Genomic DNA, 18405 nt, shown 5'->3' on the forward strand with positions numbered 1-18405 from the left:
ATCCTATTAGTAACACTAACTTTGAGATTGAGAAATCGTTACATAATATAAAAATTATCAACATTTCAACACATAGTAACCAGGAAATAGAGGTGGATAACTGATTCAATTATTCGAATGTGTTCGGGAATAATTGTAAAAATCAGAAAGTGCTTTTACTAGATACTATACCAAGTTATACTAGATACTAGCTATTGCTTAGTTGTACCGGTATTTGTGTGCTTGCGTGCATGATGTTCAGGTTTGACTGCGATTAGACAGTACAATGTAAATACATTCATGTTCACGTGTGTGTAGTCATACACAGTGTAGAATTGTGAGGGTGTGTACATGATCACTGCTCGTGCATGACGATTCTCCTGTTGATTATACAGAGTGAAAACGTTTCGCAGTCTGATTAGGGAATTGGCAAACACATTATCACATTTAAATAGGTAATCACAGATCAATAGTAGACCAATCAAAGTATGTTCTTCTGAACTGAATCATTTATCTTGTTCAAACACTCTACTCAGCATCAGCGATTGGATAAGACGAGTGATTAGTCCTACAAGTTAGAATGGAATCGTGCGTAAATTATTGTTGTTCACTGGTATTTAGCACATCGATAATATAATTGGAAAAATTACAAACACATCAGATTCATGTACAGGGGTTTATGTAACATGTGAGAATATTGGACAACAATAATTATTATGGATTAGCCAGTCACTTCTGGATAGTAACTGACGGGAAAGTGCTAGCAATCTTATAACTAGGCTCTGAGTACAAATCTAGAATGAACTAGAATTAAGTCATTTTAAATTTTTTTCAAAGATAATGTGATAGATGATACATGAGAAAAGAATGTGGGAATCGATATGAGAGACTGACTGGCTCCTCTTATAACTAGGCTTCAAGCTGAAATTTCACATGAACTAAAATTAAGTCATTCCCATTTTATTTTGTGAGAGATTATTATATGCGAGAAAGAGTTGAGAATTAATATGATTGACTGGCTCCTCTTCGTGAAAGTTGAAGTCTCATGGTAGAGTCAATAATTTCAAAATCAAGTAGAGGGAGGGTAGTTGTTGTAGTCAAATACGGTTATTTTATTAATAACGGTGTCCTGTTGAGAACATTATTATATCATCATCGGACAATCTAGTTCCAGTGGACTTGAAATATGTTTGGAAAAAAGGTGACGTTGTGAATATAGTGATTATTATATAGTGGGTATTATAAGTGATTAATGATTAATTTCTAATATCAGTGCCTATTAGTTCAACATTGTATATGATTCAAGTTTTAGGAATTTTGTTATGGAGATAAAGGAGCATAAGGACAATATTTCTTGTCTCTGATATAATCAAAGCAAGAAAATTTCCATTCAACTGGTACTTCAATATTTTTTAGATATTCCCTTTATTTCATTGGAATTAGTACCGGTATTTTATGTTTATTTCAAATTTCTAGATCCAGGGTTCAATTTTCTGCTATATACATGTAGATGTTGATTTGATAAAATAACCAAGATAATTTCCTGAAATGAACTGATGATCTGTCCTTCTGGTAACCTAATCATGTTCTTTATTTTATTTTAATTGGGTTTTTATATGTTTATTGGAAGTTTAAATGCAAATCAGAGTTTAGAAATTGATAGTTTTTGTCTCCACCAACTTTTTTTAAACTTTCTCGCAATGCCTTTTTTCTACTAGCTCGTGCCTTGTGGAAAGAGAGAAAAAGTAGAAGAACATGTTTCAATTTCTAACGGAATAACTGGTTTCAGGTATACTTGCTCGCAAGCTTATTGTTCTTGGCAAGTGAACGATTTGAAAAAACTAATTGAAATTGCAGAAAAGTATTTGCACTCGCTATTGATTAATCTGTCAAGGCTGTTGAGACCTTGCTTGATGAAGGCCTAGGTTATATCCGCTACTGTAAATAGAATGTCAATCAATTCAGCAATTGTGTGACAGTGTGAGAGAGTAAATTCAATACAGTATAATGGAATTGGTAACTGAGACTATGGTAATCAGAGCAATCAATCATTAAATATATGTGAATATGTTTATGTATTCGAGTGATTCAGCATTGGTATTGCAATGGTTCAACGTCGAACCAGGTTTATTTGTATTATTATGATCATGAATTACAACAGGAATTGTGGTTTTCAAGCTGAATTATTATTATATTTTCCAACAGTTATGATCAGCAATTTCACGAGAACTCCCAACTCTCATCAAATTGTTGAAATATTAGTTTCAGTGTTCATTGCGCTCTTGGTCCCCTTTAATATTCTCCATGTTGAAATATCCCATAAAAATATTTCATCGTTTTAGTCCATCAAAATTCCTGCTTCACTTTCATATTCTTTATTCACTTCTACATAATTCTCCACTTTTATTCTATTTTTCAAATATTTAAATCAATCCAGTGCATTATCTTATTTTGTTTTAAATTAGTAAATAGGAGTTATCCCAAACAGGCGTACGTTCTACGGAAGAGATGATGGGTGAGAGTAAAGAAATCGAAAGGAAATGGTAGGCTATAGAAATATTCAGGGGAATAGGAGCGCTGTCAATGAAACTTGCTTTCCATAAGAAAGATGTTTGGATGAGTCGAAAGCCTTGACATTGTAACAAGAGAAATATACTAATATTACCGTTAGGTACGATATAGTACACCGGTTTGAGTCGTTTTTGTGGCGTTATTTCAAGTGTGAGGTAGCACACCAAGGGCGTTGAGAGTTGAGATGCACTTGTATCATCATCATAACAGTCGAGACGATCAAGGTCATGAGTCATCCACCTGATGACCTTCACTGCACTGACATCCTTGTTTACACACATATCGTCTGACAAGTTCAATGAATTGAGAGAAAAAACGTTTTATAGGTGAATGACCAATAAAAATATGCTACTGTATTTCCCTATTCATTTTCTTCACTTCCATACTTCCCTAATAAAATCAAGCTGATGAATCTCCAAAATGTCAAAACGTATACGTTTACGATACGATACGATGAACGTTAAACGTATACGTATGATATTTAAGTTGTTGTACAGTGGCTGGTTCAATTCTTCTTTGAATTTATCAGAACCTTATTAAATTTATACAACAGTGGGAACAGCGGGAACGAAATTGTTTTGTTGGATAGACTAGTAGTTTTTCACTATAGCTACTGATTCCTTTTTTCCTTAAATTGATAGGTATATTTGATAAGATAGAAGCTTTTCATTAGTGGGAATTCTACGAGAATAATATATATTTCTCATTTCATTTCACAAAGAGTTGAATTTGATTTATCGAACGTATAAATGTTAAAAACTGGAGGATAAATGTAGATTCAAGAATTCAAGAAGCTTTTCATTAGTGGCAATTCCACATGAATAATATATAATTTTAACAGTTTTAAATTTTATTCATTAAGAGTTGAATTTGATTTATCGAACGTGAAAATTGCAACTGAAGGATAATAGAAATTCAATAATATTCGGATATTGGAAAATGCGAATAGCTTTCTTCAAAATTCTGTATAAGATTTGGTATTCAAGAAATCATTGATTCAACTAAAGTCGTCACTTACTCTGTAATCAAGTATATCATAAAGATATAATATCATATCAGTATCATATCATATTTTAAAGTTTTTGGTAAAGGGTACCACAATTTGTTATATTGGTTTTATTAATTTGATATAATTGTAGCCCATATAAGTTGAAGTGATTTTAAGTATCATAAACTATGAGAACACCTGGTGCTGTCTGATGATAGAACATTCTCAAATAAAATTCTTGAATTCAATACGAGAACGGAAATGTATTGTTTATTTTAACTCTATACACCAAAATGTATTTGATTCGAAACTTGAGCATAGAAATATATAGCGGAAGAGCATAATCAAGCTCACTACTACCTGAAGCTCTACTGAAGAATACGTGAAGCTCACTACTGATGTGGCCTACGCCTACCTCAAGAATGCACTACTCCACAAATCCTGTCTTGGCAATGCAATGCTATTACAAGATCTGTCTTCCAATAGCCCCAGGACATAATAAGGTAACACTCCATACAAATACGGCAAACTATCACATGCCGCAAAAAATAATTGTCTTCTGCTCTGGAAAGCATCAGAATGCGACGCATGCAGGGAATACGTTACAAACCACTCCTTAACGAACTGACAAATCTTCCAGACATAATAGACTTGAATCTCCGACCACAGGAAACTACTTGATAAGCATGTAGAGATGCATGTGGTAAACTTTATATGTCCTATTAAAATTATAATGTCCTATTGTGATTTATAGTTCACGTGATAGTTCACATATCATTCACGATCTATTCTCATGTCTGGGGGGTATTGAATGGTCTATAATCGTTAACAACATAACGTAGCTAAGCTAATTTAAACCAGTTTTGTGGTTTCTACAAACACATTCCTATAGCTCCTCTACTTAGCTGGAGACATATCTTCCTATTTTTAATCATAGTGATCACATGAGATTTATTGCCAATCTCTACTGGAACCAGACAGCAAATGTCCAATGGGATAAGGAGTTGTCAAAAGAAGTAGAAGTTCGTAGAGGGGTAAGACAGGGCTGTGTGTTGTCACCAACATTATTCAATTTATATTCAGAAGCTATCCTCTCTGAGGCTCTTGATGGATGCACATGTGGACTGGTTGTCAACGGTGAAGTTGTGAATAATCTCAGGTATGCGGATGACACAGTGTTGTTGGCTGGAAGTGCAGATGATCTCCAACTGCTGTTGAACCATGTGAATACAACCAGCAATAAGTATGGATTGTGTATGAATGTACGCAAAACAAAGTTCATGGTTGTTAGCGGAGAACGTGTTGAGGCAACAGTGAGAATTGCTGGTAAGTTGGTGGAACGTGTACAAAGCTTCAAATATCTTGGATGTTGTGTCAATGAGAAATGGAGTTTCGACCAGGAAGTAAGGAGTAGGATTGAGCAGGCAAGGGCAGCATTTTTCAGAATGAGAGGGGTATTATGCAATCGGAACCTTGCTCTCAAGACTAGAATTCGTTTGTTGAAGTGCTACATCATTCCAGTGTTGTTGTATGGGCATGAGGGATGGACATTAACGAAAGCATTGGAGGCAAAGCTGCAGGCGTTTGAACTGTGGTTGTATCGGCGCATTCTTCGTATTTCATGGACAGAAAGGGTGAGGAATTCTGAGGTATTGGAACGAATTGGGACTACAGTGGAGGCTCTTTACTGTATTAAGAGTCAGAAGCTTCAGTATTTTGGACATGTGATGCGCAATGAGAAGTACAGATTCCTGCAGTTGATAATGGAGGGCAAGATTGAAGGAAGACGCCGGCCTGGAAGAAGGAAAACATCCTGGTTAAAGAACCTGAGAGAGTGGTTCAACATTGACTCAACATCTCTGTTCCGAGCTGCAGTCAATAGAATCCAAATTGCATTGATGATCGCCAATCTCCGTCGCGGAGCCGGCATATAGAAGAAGAAGAAGATCACATGAGAAATTCACTGGTCATCAATTGAGACTGCTCCTTATGAAGTGTTAATGTGTAGGCCTAAATACTGTAAATAGTAAGTGGTAGCCTAATAGTGTAAATTACACTAACAATAATTATCATAATAATGTATTACAATTGATTTGTTGTATTTCTAGTAGCGTGATTACTCTTAGAAAATTCATGAAATAATTATTTTTCAGATAGCAAACAATTCCCGATGAATGGGTGAATGACGATGTGAAACCTCCAGCCTCAGATTGAAAAACTAATTGAAAGCTAGCGGATTCATTCAGGCATGATAAACCGTAAGCAACTATTTTTTTACTGTTTATGAATTTTTAAAGATATTAATCACCAATTGAGATTACAAGAATAGAATTTCCATAGTAGCCGTGTCTGTTAGATACTTAATTTGTACATTTTTCTTGACGAAGGCATATTGTTCATATTAAATGAAAAAGACTAAGAAATTGTCAAAACATCAAGTAAATCTGTGGTTTTTTGACAATTTCTTAGTCTTTTTCATTTAATATGGATAATTACTACAAAATCAACTTCTCAACTATACAAAAAGCATATTGTTCAAGTTTTAATAAAAATGTTATTTCCATATTATTGACCTTCACCTACCAGACAGCAGGGGAAGGAACCAATCGAAGTCTACAAGAGCTTCAGTTTGTTATATTCTATATATTTTTTCCCATATGAGGAATGCTTCTAGAATTTTATCTATACTAATAAAGTAATAATAATATACTGATAATAGAGTAAAGAACTGGCTCATACACGTGTAAAGGGTAGGAAAATTATGTTTGACGCATCATCACGTCTGAACTACTGGACTGATTAACTTGAAATTTTGCATAAATATTCTTAATTAACCGAGGATGGTTATAGGCTATTTTCAATTCTTTAAGATTTCATTTTGATTTCTTCAAGTTTTCAGTTTGTCATGTTTCAAAACAGACCCTTGCGAACCAAGGGTTCCTGCTAGTTACTTACTAAATAAATAATTGGAGATCACCAAGCGGAGCTCTCTCATTGCTCTTCCATAAAAACATCGATGAATTATTTCTAGTAGCCTACTTTTGATTCTCGATCGCTTGAAAACACACTCAATTTTTCACATGAAAGATCACTCAGTTTAGGCCCTGCCTGCTAGAAGATTCGAAGAACGATAGATGATATTAATCACTTTCCATTTCGGCAGGAATGCCGCCCTATCAGATGTGCGGTAATCTGCTTCGTTCATCTGATTTCGTCAATGTTTTCGAACCAGTGACCTACAAACCATTCAAAACTGTGCTGACTTCACAAGTGCTCATCAAGAGTGTTCTGAATTCTCTGAGAGTCGATTACAATATTTGTTGTTCATCAGCATAATTAATCTTCTAAGAAAAACGTCTATAGTGGTATGAGTCAGTGTTTTGAGTTTGGAGTTATCCTAATAACACCTTCTCACGTAACTCTATTAAAAAATATGTGAAACTTTATTGTATATATTTCTTGAATCTTGGTCTGATATACGTTCGTGGTTCATCTCAACTGGATCATCAATCCAGTTATATTGATGATGAAGATTGAGAGTAAAAAGTATATGTTTTATCAAAATGCGAAGTAATTGTTATCACCACCAATGCATCGATCGTTCTAAACTCATTCAAACTCAGAGAATTTGCTTTTCAAAAATGTGATAGCTATGAAATAGAATCAGTTTCATATATTGACTAGTTTGAACAAGTCTCTCCATGAATTGGAGTACTTTCAGTGTGAAAGATGTCACGAATCAATATTTTAGCTCTGCAGCTGAGGTGAGTGAGTCATCATAACTTTTCTCTGTGGATTACTGCTACTCTATGTTATTCGTTTCCCAAAATACTTTTCACACATTATTTCCAATGCCATTTACAAAAAAATATTAATTTTTATAATATTTTTTAATATTTTAAAAATATCAATTTTATTAAAAAAAATACTATCAATTTTTAAAATTTGAATACCCCATACGGTTCAACAATTATTTCCTACCAAGAAACTAATAATTATTACTAGCTAAGATGTTATGAAACATGTGTGGTAAGTAGTTTCAAGTTGAGGTACACTAGCGTATGAAATTGATTGTAGCAATAATTTGAATGGAAATATTCCCAAACTCTAAGTGATTTATTGGTGATCAATACTATGCCATCAAGCTACATTTGGAAGTTTCTAAATAATTATAAAACTCGAAAGCTCCTTGTTCAGAGTAGAATACAAAAAAAAGATTATCTATAATCTACATGCTTGATCACACAAGTTCGTATGAGTACATTCTCGATCAAATCTAAATTATTTTTTGATCTCATACCAGCATCAATCTGGCTATTGGTTTTGGATGTATATAGATGCACCGTGTTTCACATAAATAGGTAGATGATTAAATATTCTCAACTTGCTGAAAAGGATCCAATTTTGGCAGAAGAGCTTTGTGAATATTATCTGCATTACTTCTTTCTGATAAGATTTTGATCAGGAACTCCTGCCAGTCAGAAGAAAGACTTATGAGAATTATCTCCATTATTTCATCAAATAAAATTTATTTATTCAGCAAAGAATGAAGAAAGCTTTGGGTATTTTTGTTATCTAGTCTCTACGTTAGTCTTCACACTGCAATCAATTAAACACCTGAAAATATACGTCCTCGCCCCCGTATTGATTGATTAGTTCAAGACTATATCAGTATAACACTCCATAGAGCATTATTCAATGTCCACCTAACTGGTCCAGTCAGCTCAAGATAGAAATGGAGAGTAGAAATTCGAAGCTGTTTTTCACTTATTGAAACGGGGTCAAATGCACTGGACCCCTGTGGGCTTCTAGACGGCACCAACAACATTGCACACGAGTTGACCATATCTGTTCACGATGCAGTGAAGGTTACATATTGAGCTCCCTCCCCCCACTCATTACCCCTCGACCCAGAATCCGCCCCCTATTATAAACGCCTGCATTTTTTCTATGAAGCGCATGCTGGAAGTTCACACGAGCCGATTTGTGACCACACCCCTTTCGCTTATTGGTTGTATAACCTGTGTTTCATTGTAATATCTGGACTAACGCCTATAAAGTGGTAATTTATTCAGTGTTTCAATGCAATCTGGTGTACTTGAGTTTTATTTGTTATGTTTATTGGAGTCTATTTATCGATATTGAAGGAGGACAAGAAATAATAATGCATTGAGTACGGTGTCTAGTTGTTGACTTTTGTGGAAATGTAGACTAGATCAAGAGAGGAGGAGAGACTGGAAAAAGAGATTGATTCTTAAATAGTTGAATTGTTGTCCAATTGAGAACATGCAAATTGTTAACTGGAATAGAGGAAATTAGTAAGCCCAATCAAGAACTTGAACCAATAATTTTGTATAATATGAGTTTCTGAAAATCGAAATGATGAAAATTTCTGCAGCTTTATAATAAACTAGACATGATTATTATTTGTGATGTTTGTGCATAAATAATGGAATTAGCAAAAGGGTGGTTCAAGCCGGGATTCTGACATATACCTAAAATTCAGACCAGGCTGGAATTGCAATCCCAGACTGTAACAACATACCGGCTTGTGTAGCTTCGAATGAAAATATTTCCAATTCCATTTTGGAACTTCTGTTTGCCATCTATCATTATTTTCCTATGGATTATCGTGAATACACGCAATACCATTAACAAAGCTTGAAATATTTTCTCGTATTATGGGAGAGTTAAATGCTTATCTTTGAGAAAAATTCGTGAGTGTTATCACGCAATACTTGTCTTGAGGCTCTCAACTGGACTTTATGACTGATTATTATAATCAAGTCACTTAATTAGAAAACCGTAAAAACCTATGAGCTCATCACGTATCCCGGATCTAACTATCCAAACTTGTAACTAAAATTCCCTGTGAGTGAATCTTCTCGATATGCTGGGGTTCTTAGAATTTTGAAAAAAGACAAAATTCTCTCTCTCTTCAAGTCTTCAGTTTTTTTTCAGAACTCCTCTTAGATTTTCTCCTTCTTCCACACGAGAATCATGTTTTCAACCATCGTTTCAAGAGTTTATATTGGCTAAAGTCTATTAATACCGGCTACGTCAATAGGGTATTTTTATTACCTGTCGCTGTTTACCAGTACACATTAAACAATGAAGATAGCATCTCATCAACATCAACAATATTTCAATGTCAGTGTGCCTGCCAATTACCACATTCTCCTTCCAGATACCCATTATTTTCATTCACATTGTTCAGTACATTATCACTGATTTCCATAGTCAACATAAGTATATGAGTTATCGTTGAGCCAATAATCAATTTTATATCCTGATCCTATCATCGATTCATTATTCTCCTTTTTACTGGGTTTAATCCTAAGCAAGGATCTCCTCGTATATTGCCTGTATATAAATCCCCTTGTGTATAATGCCTCGTATAAATCCCCTGTATATATGTTGGGAGCGTGCTGCTATCTTCTTTTTATCTTTTTCTATCGAGACACCGAGACTGCTGTTTCCAACATGAACTGAGTTTTTAACTTGATTCATTTTTGAAAAATACATTCAAATTGACTTTTCCTTATTCCTATTGTTTTGTATGCTTCCCATAGATACTCTAGGAATCATTATGATGATTATAACTAGAGAACCATTGTTTATTAGATGATATACAGATCAACAGCTTTAAAATAGTGATAGGTTATTTTACACGCACTGCAATCTTACTGAACTAACACACTTACTTGTAATGAATATCTATTCATATACTTGTAATATGGTCACTGAACTGATACATTTCTTTGGAATAGTTTCTATCCTTACTCGAAATTAGTTGAATAAACTAATATGTTTCACTTCAATCAAATTTCCCAACTATGGTTTTCAAACTTCCATTTCAGAGAACTCATAATTTCGTGAGAAAGTTCTATCGTTAAACTTGTTTGGAATGTTGAATTATAAAAAACAAGCATTTAATCTGATTTATTAGCTTTATTAGCTGTACATTCAACAAATTCGTATCACTGAATGCTGTACCAGGCATAAAACTCTACGATGTTTATGGAAACCAACATACTATGTTCTATGGTGCCAGGTGCAATAAAACATTCTTTTTGGACACTATCAAGAACAGTTTCAATTACGTGATCAGCCCATAAACAATCCAGCAGTTGTTGGAGCTTCAAGAAGAATCCTACCAGCGACCACTATAGCCAAAAGCGCTAGGCTATTAACCCTCTTTCAGCCGTAATTAAACCAATAACTCAAAGTTCTCAAGGTAGTCTTTCTACGGCTCTGTCCACTTGCTATTTTTCACCTGACAGATCTCAAAATTTATATGGCTTGTTGTGTCACAGTTACGCCTAGTAATGCCAACCTAACGCAAGTTATGGTGTTATCCCTACCGAGCAAGCTGGCAGCCTGTTTCTGGTACTCAGTGAAAGTCCTTGTAATTAGAATGAGATCGGTAGTTATATACATATACCTTACTAAGATATGTATATTCATATAATAGTGCGTGCAGATGTGGAACTCATATACAGTGTTCTTATTAGAATCGTTTATCGTATCGATATTTTACAGTAATAGACTATGCAAATTACGATATTTTCCCCAGGCAACTGTCCACCCTTGCAACATACGAGTATATTTAAGACAGACGCGATGGTGAACAATGGTGTATTTTGGCTGTTTTGAAATATCGGATTAAAACAATAGACTGGAGGCTCCAATAAAAGTAGCAACGATAATATCCACATCAAGAAAAAGCTCTTGATATTGATGAGTTTAGCCAGAGATCAAAAATATTACTACAGTATTATCATAGAGAAACAATAGCGTAAGTAGATATTCCATGGTATAGGGAATTTATGTCGCAGCTTTTACTGTTATCTCAAGCTGATTACTGTCGATTATTGTCAATTTTTACTGTTTTGTTGACGTGATAATGTATGAACGGCACAATTTGAGAGACTACCAGCGTCACACAGCTGCATAGGAGAGAACTACGTGAACTATCGGCTTGGGATAACAGTAAAAGTTGCGACATGAACGCCCTATACCATGGGATATCTACTTATGCTATCGTTTCTCTATGGTATTATTATCCTCTATGAATGAGTGTACTTCATTATAGAATATAATAAACGATAAATTGCAGGATTACATTCTGACTTTTTCCTTATGTTGGACTTGGATGGAATAGCTCATCATATTTTTCTAGAAGTTATTGTCAAACTCTAGGTAACAGCCAATCATAAAACGTAATCTTTGTACAGCGTTGAAGGATTATCAAGCTCTCATTTCATGAGGAAATATTGTCGCTATTGTTTTTAGGTTAAATATGTGATAGTGAGAATATCAGTCTATATAAGTGTGAAAAAAGTATTTCTACTCTAATCTCTTGAAACAGATCCTGGTTAAAAAAATAACGTTAACACTTTCTACATCATTCCACACTCATAAAACATGTAACATTTTGGTGACCCTCCTCGTCAATTGAGCTACAAAGATTTACGGGAGTAACTCTCTCATTTCTCCGCATGACGCATGCAATTGTCTGACATAATTATTGTCTGTAACCTAAATAGATGTCCTTGCTACCAAAATGATGTATTTCATTCGACATAAATTTGTAACAGCCTGAAATTACACTATTCTGGACAAGTAATCCGTCTTTAGCGCCCTTGAGTCATTAGCATGGCCAGAACAACACTAACAAATTGCTTACAATCTCATATAATTCAGAAGTCCAGTTCAATATTATATGCCAAGGATATCGGTCACGTATGCCTGGAGGTATATCCAGTAAGCCAGATTCATATATGTCAAACTTAACGAATACCAAAATTGGTTACATATTATTTCTGACACTTCTAAAGCATGACCTGTTCATTATTGATTGAAATTTATTTGAACATTTAAGTGATTAGTTGATCTTTAGTTGACCTCTTCGTGACCACATTGTTAACTAACCACAAACCACAGAAACTATTTCTCCATTGAAAGGGCAATACACTTGAAGCCTCCTACTACTTTAAATTGGATCATTTTGATCAATTTCTCTATACTTATCAATGGATCATGAAGATCAACTGGTTGGAATAATTTCTCAATTACTAGAACTAGACTATGGCTTTGTTAATCCAATAGTCATTATTCTCCACTCTATTCTAACAGATCTAACGTAGTATATTGGTGAAGAATTAATAAACGATCATATAATATGTTAGTATGTTATATGATATGTTAATAATATCATCGCCTCATCCATAACAATACTATGACTTCTTCTATAAGTTACCGTACTAGAATCAGTAGAAATTTTTCCTCTGGTTTCAATAAAAATGTGATACTGTATTTTTATCCTATCAAATTATCCTCCCACATGTCAATATATTCACCCACCAGACTACATTTCAATCCATCACTGCAAGTGGGAGAGAATTCTACTACTTGTGTGTTCAAAAACTCTTGTATTGTTATCAAATTAGCTATTCACCCATGGATCACCCACGAGGGACATTATACTGCTTATTGAATGAGGATAATAGAATTAATGCGGAAGAATTTACGGTTGAATCATCTTCTTATAATCTTCCATCTGCTAAAAATGAGTCTGACCTGTCAAGGTAAGCATCATTTTCCAAAATGTTGTTGCTCAACAATACCATTCAGGTTTCAGAACCTTGACTTTTCAAGTTGAGCAATTGATTGACTCCATCCATGTTACTGTACAGATGGTGAAGTTTCAGAAACCTATTGAAATTTCGATTTCTACTTCTAGGCTATATGCAGGATAACACCGCTTTCAAAGGATAGCTTAGTTCACCTTATGATTTTCAACAGATTCCGATTTGAAACTAATTTCCTATCTCATAAAACTTTTATGCCAGCTATTCTTCTCAAATTTATGTAAAAATCAATACGATATTCTTCTTCAAGTTTTTGTAACAGCTTTATTCATGAATCAATTATGGGAATTCTGGATTTCATGACTTCCTTCACACAATATCTTCAACCATTCCGACTTACTGTGAAGAATGTACTAATTATGATCGATTCATTTTCCTCCGTTCTTTTTCTCAGTTGTAACCCAAACTTAGAAAATAAAAAGAGATTCTATAAATTGTTGGTTATTTGTTCTGATATAATTGATAAATGTTCTTATCACATCATTTCAAAACAATTAACTTCTCAAGTAGCCTTTTCTTTCATAGTGAATAAAAATCAAGTATAGCGTGTGATATTTTAAATCACTAAGTAGCCCACCTGAACTCATTGAACATTCATCTTATATTATAGCTTCCATGATAATGAAAATAAAAAATACAATGCAGTTCATGACAAATAATTTCATGATTGAATGTTGATGATATTAATTGAACAGCAAGATGTAACTACAACAACTCGTCATCTCAGCTAGGAAAACAAGACTCCGTAACAATGTGGACGCAGCCTAGAGAGGATTCTCTGATAACTCAGGAGCAGGAAGAAGATCATATAATATGATCTCATGCAACTTACATATTGTACTATCATTCAAATAATAACGAGAGGTTTGTTTCCTTTCTCAAGTAACAGAAGGTGAAACTTTTAACTGCAAATCTAGGGAGAAACTTTTTCTGAGTTGAACTTCCTGGTGAATTTTCTTCCAAATCTGAAGCTTTTCACGACTGTTGTAACTGCTTAGACCCTATTTCATTGGGGTTTTGATCATTTTAAATCTCTTATTGAAATTATACTTCTCACCATCCTTATTTCTCAATTTACAACTATGAATTCGCTATAAATCACTCCACTATCCCTACTGTAATTGATATTCGGGAATCTATATTTGTAGAGTTCCAGTAGGTACTCACTAATTTCCTCACAATCATTATGAGTAGGTTTCTAACCAATTTGGCAACTTTTTTGAAGAATTTACTTCAAACTTTTACCTAAACTTTTCTTCATGATTCGTTATCGACGATTCATGATGAATAATATATACTCCACCATAATCAACAACATCTTCTGGCAGTTTCCGGCAGTATCTTCCTCTTTTGTACATTCTTCCTCTCTTAGTCCAGTCACTATATACCTACATTGGTGCTTGCAATTTATATTCTAGTTCTGATTTTTCAATATAATTATTATTTGGATACATGAGAGCAGTCCAGAACCAATTTCTGCATGCAAAATTTTCTTGTGCTAGATACAGGGTGGCCCAAAAACCTCGTATTTTCGGTTCATTTCCCAGTTTCTAGCTATTTCTGCCAAATCCAATAATCGGACAGAAAAATTTGCTCTCACATTTTGTTTTAGATTATAAAATTCTCAATAAAATGAATAAATAAGATCATTCGGAACTCTCTATCTCCAATGAGTACTGAGTTATGATTTGAAAAATGAATAAAATTTGAAGTAAAAATCAATTCTGATGAATTTTAGTTTTTGATCAACAATATCTTCCGATTGTTACCATTTAGATGTATAATTCAAAATCACTCTGAGCGTATTTTTATGCTCTACAATCTGAGATCAGGTAGAGCGCTCTATCACATATAGATTTCCAGGTACACCTGACAACAATGCTCGTTGTAAAGTGAAAAACACATTATTTACAGCGGTTCATGTGTGTTCCCAAACCAACTTCTTGTACTACCACCCCTTTGGTTCCGCAACTTTATGTAACACCGCTTCAAGACACCCGTTCAGACGACAGGTCTAGGGACGTAAGAGGACGTCGCCGTCAAGCAAATTCAACCGGTAAAAGCTCACCGCCAAAAACAAGGTACTGTAACCCCGACGATAAAGCAACGTACAGACCAACGAAAGTGCAGTGTAGTGAAACAAAGGTTCATTCGAGAATGTCAATCAAAAGTGGGGATTCAAAATTATTATGAAATGGGTTATATGGGTTACTATCGACGAAACTTGGTTCAACGGGTTTCTTTCTTGAGTAATTTTATGTTGAAGTTAATTATTTGTTATTTGATGCCTGATATTGTTTGGTTTTGTGACGTATTGCTATCTAAACGGGGATAGTAATGCGCCCCCGAATCAGATGAAGAATGTCAACAAAGTAACATGAAATTGTTGTTTCTGTTGTTCGATTTTAGTTGCCAATGTTTATTGAAACTGTTTGTATTTTTCAATTATTTCAAATTGTAGTGTTTTTCTATAGTATAAACCTATTAAATCAGGCATGGCAAGATTAATTGAAGTTTTCTTGACTCTAGCCCGTTCACCTGCATGAATTAGGTATAGACTCAGGTATTTTCTAGATGTGTCGGCCTATTTCTAGATTCTAAATTTTATTCAAAATTATCTTCTTTGGCACACAAATGTAATAATTATGATCGATTCATTTTCCTCCGTTCTTTTTCTCAGTTGTAACTCAAACTTAGAAAATAGAAGAGATTCTATGAATTGTTGGTTATTCGCTCTGATATAATTGATAAATGTTCTTATCACATCATTTCAAACAATTAACTTCTCAAGTAGCCTTTTCTTTCATAGTGAATAAAAATCAAGTATATCGTGTGATATTTTAAAACACAAAGTAGCCCACCTGAACATTCAACTACATTATAGCTTCCATGATCATGAAAATATAAAATACAATTCAGTTCATGACAAATAATTTCATGATTGAATGTTGATAATAGGAATTGAACAGCAAGATGTAACTACAACAACTTATCATCTCAGCTAGGAAACCAAGACTCCGTAACAATGTGGACGCAGCGAAGAAAGGATTCTCTGATAATTCAGGAGCAGGAAGAAGATCATATAATATGATCTCATGCAACTTACATATTGTACGATCATTCAAGTAATAACGGAAGGTTGTTTCCTTTTCCAAATAACAAAAGGTGAAACTCTTTATCTGCAGATCTGGGAAGAACTTTTCCAAAGTTGAACTTCCAGATAAGTTTTCTTCTCCCAAATCTGAAGCTTTTCACGACTGTTGTAACAGCTTAGACCCAATAATAGAAATTATTGTAATGTCAACGTACGTATTCTGGTCTCACGTCTGGTAGTTGAATATCATTATAGTAGTAGTGAAAGGGAATATTGAGATTTTAAAGGTCAACCCAAGTAAATTAGGAAAATTCGGAAATTATTATGGGAGAATGTTTGAGGAAAATAGGAAATTTTTTTGATAAGTTTAGGTAGATCGAAGGTAATCAGAGAATAAATAGTAAACTGTTTTATTAGTATTGTTGATATGTAGTTTTGAAAAGTTGATGAGTAGTTTTGGCCTTGAGATGTTTAAACTAAATAATTGGGTATTGTAGATTAAAGTTGAAACGATAATCAAATCCTTGGGAATTTGTATGAAAATAAGTTGATTCAGATGAGGTTGTTAAGTCCCTTTATCAGTAATGTTTATTCTCGAAAAGGTGAATCAGTTTTATTATTGGAAATATTTTTTTTAGGTGTGATTTTTGCGGTAGGCATGCGTAGTGATAGTGTAAAGATCCGTTGTGTTGGTAACGTTTCCTGTAGACTGTGGGGAATTTTTTTTGTTTGTTTAGTTGAGACTCAAGATTTAGAGGAGGACAAGGGGATGTCCTGCCTGTGTGTGTTGTTGTTGAATTTAGGTAATCGGTGCGAGTGTAGGCCCGTGTCCAGAGAGAACGGAGCACTGCCCGAAAGCTGTCCATGTAACAAATCAAGGAATTTAGCTGTGACTAACCTTGCAAATTGTACGGTGGAATTGTATAATTTTAGCGAAAGGCACCGAAGATGGTGTGAGCTAAGATTTAATTGTATCTAGTAAACGGTCTGGTTCATTCGAGAGTTATGGGGCTCGTCAGTAGAATAACGTAAACCGAAATCTAGAATATTTAGTGAGTCTTCGTAGTGATTGTAAGGAAAACAATCAGCGTAATGCAGTTTAGGGAAGCCCAGTCAAAAGGTTCGTTAATGTTTGGTAGGAAAGTCAGCCGCAAAAACACAAGTAAAAATTGGTAAAAAAAGGGGTATTATTGAGTTTAAAGTTGCTTAGAATTTTGGTATGGTAACGAAAATTGAAGGTTTTAGACAATGAATATTTAAAGTGATTAGTTAAGGTATACAAATAAAATAACAGAGAAACTTTTTCGAGTACCTAGGTAATGTTAAAATGGTTATCAGTGAAAGTAGAAATAAATATTGGAACACTAATGAACGGGTTAAATTAAAATAAAATTAACAGTGAAATTCTTCTAGATGAATTTGAAATGAAAGGGAAAAATCTCTTGAGTTAAGCATGAGTTTAAATTATTCTGTAGTTGAGAGTTGAAAGGTTGATTAAAAATTTAAATGGGGATATAAGGTAGAAATATGTAGGAAAATTCGTGTCAAAAAGGAAATAGAATTTTGTTGGGAAAATTAAATTGAGGTAATTAACAGTAGTAGGACCCTTTAGAGATAAGTAGTCAAAAAGAATTAATAAATAAAAAAAATAGGAAAATCTTTAATGAAATGATAAATTTTTTAATGATGAATAGTAAAATTGCAATCAAGTTTTCCATGTGAATAAGTTGAGATATTTTGAGATCTAGTAGAGTAATTGAAACTAGTTGGATATGAAATTTATTGTTGAGAAATAATTATGTGAGGCTCCAGTAAGGTTGAAAATGTCAGTGAACTTGAGAATCAGTAATAGTGTATTAGTAGCCTATTAATGTGTTAATGTGTTGGTAAATTCAATAATGTTGGTAATCAGAAGGCAAGCAGTAGCAGTCCAACAATGCTAAGTTAGAGCTGAACTTTCATATTATTAAATCATGCGATGAAAAGTATGCTTCCAGTGTTTAGAGAAAATGTCACGTACTCTAGTGAGAAGCGAAATACAGAATTATTATTGTCGATTAAAGCCTGGCACTTGATCATAGTTCTGTTTGACTAGCGTTCTGTCGTGAAGGTTTCCTACT

General features: G+C 34.1%; 2 protein-coding genes across 4 annotated transcripts in view; one reads left to right on the forward strand and one right to left on the reverse strand.

Annotated features, from left to right (window-relative positions):
- LOC111062511 (protein yellow) overlaps nucleotides 1–18405 on the reverse strand; it is a 76921-nt gene that overhangs the window by 48966 nt on the left and 9550 nt on the right. The window lies entirely within an intron of this gene.
- LOC111062260 (major royal jelly protein 3) overlaps nucleotides 1–18405 on the forward strand; it is an 80462-nt gene that overhangs the window by 18224 nt on the left and 43833 nt on the right. For both annotated transcript variants that reach the window (XM_039434018.1, XM_039434019.1), the window contains exon 2: nucleotides 5692–5796. In XM_039434018.1, coding sequence (XP_039289952.1) covers nucleotides 5787–5796 — 10 coding nt within the window. In that variant the 5' untranslated portion in view covers nucleotides 5692–5786. The remainder of the gene's footprint in view (nucleotides 1–5691; nucleotides 5797–18405) is intronic.

Source organism: Nilaparvata lugens, chromosome 8, assembly GCF_014356525.2.
Source record: "Nilaparvata lugens isolate BPH chromosome 8, ASM1435652v1, whole genome shotgun sequence".
Classification (NCBI taxonomy): Eukaryota; Metazoa; Arthropoda; class Insecta; order Hemiptera; family Delphacidae; genus Nilaparvata; species Nilaparvata lugens.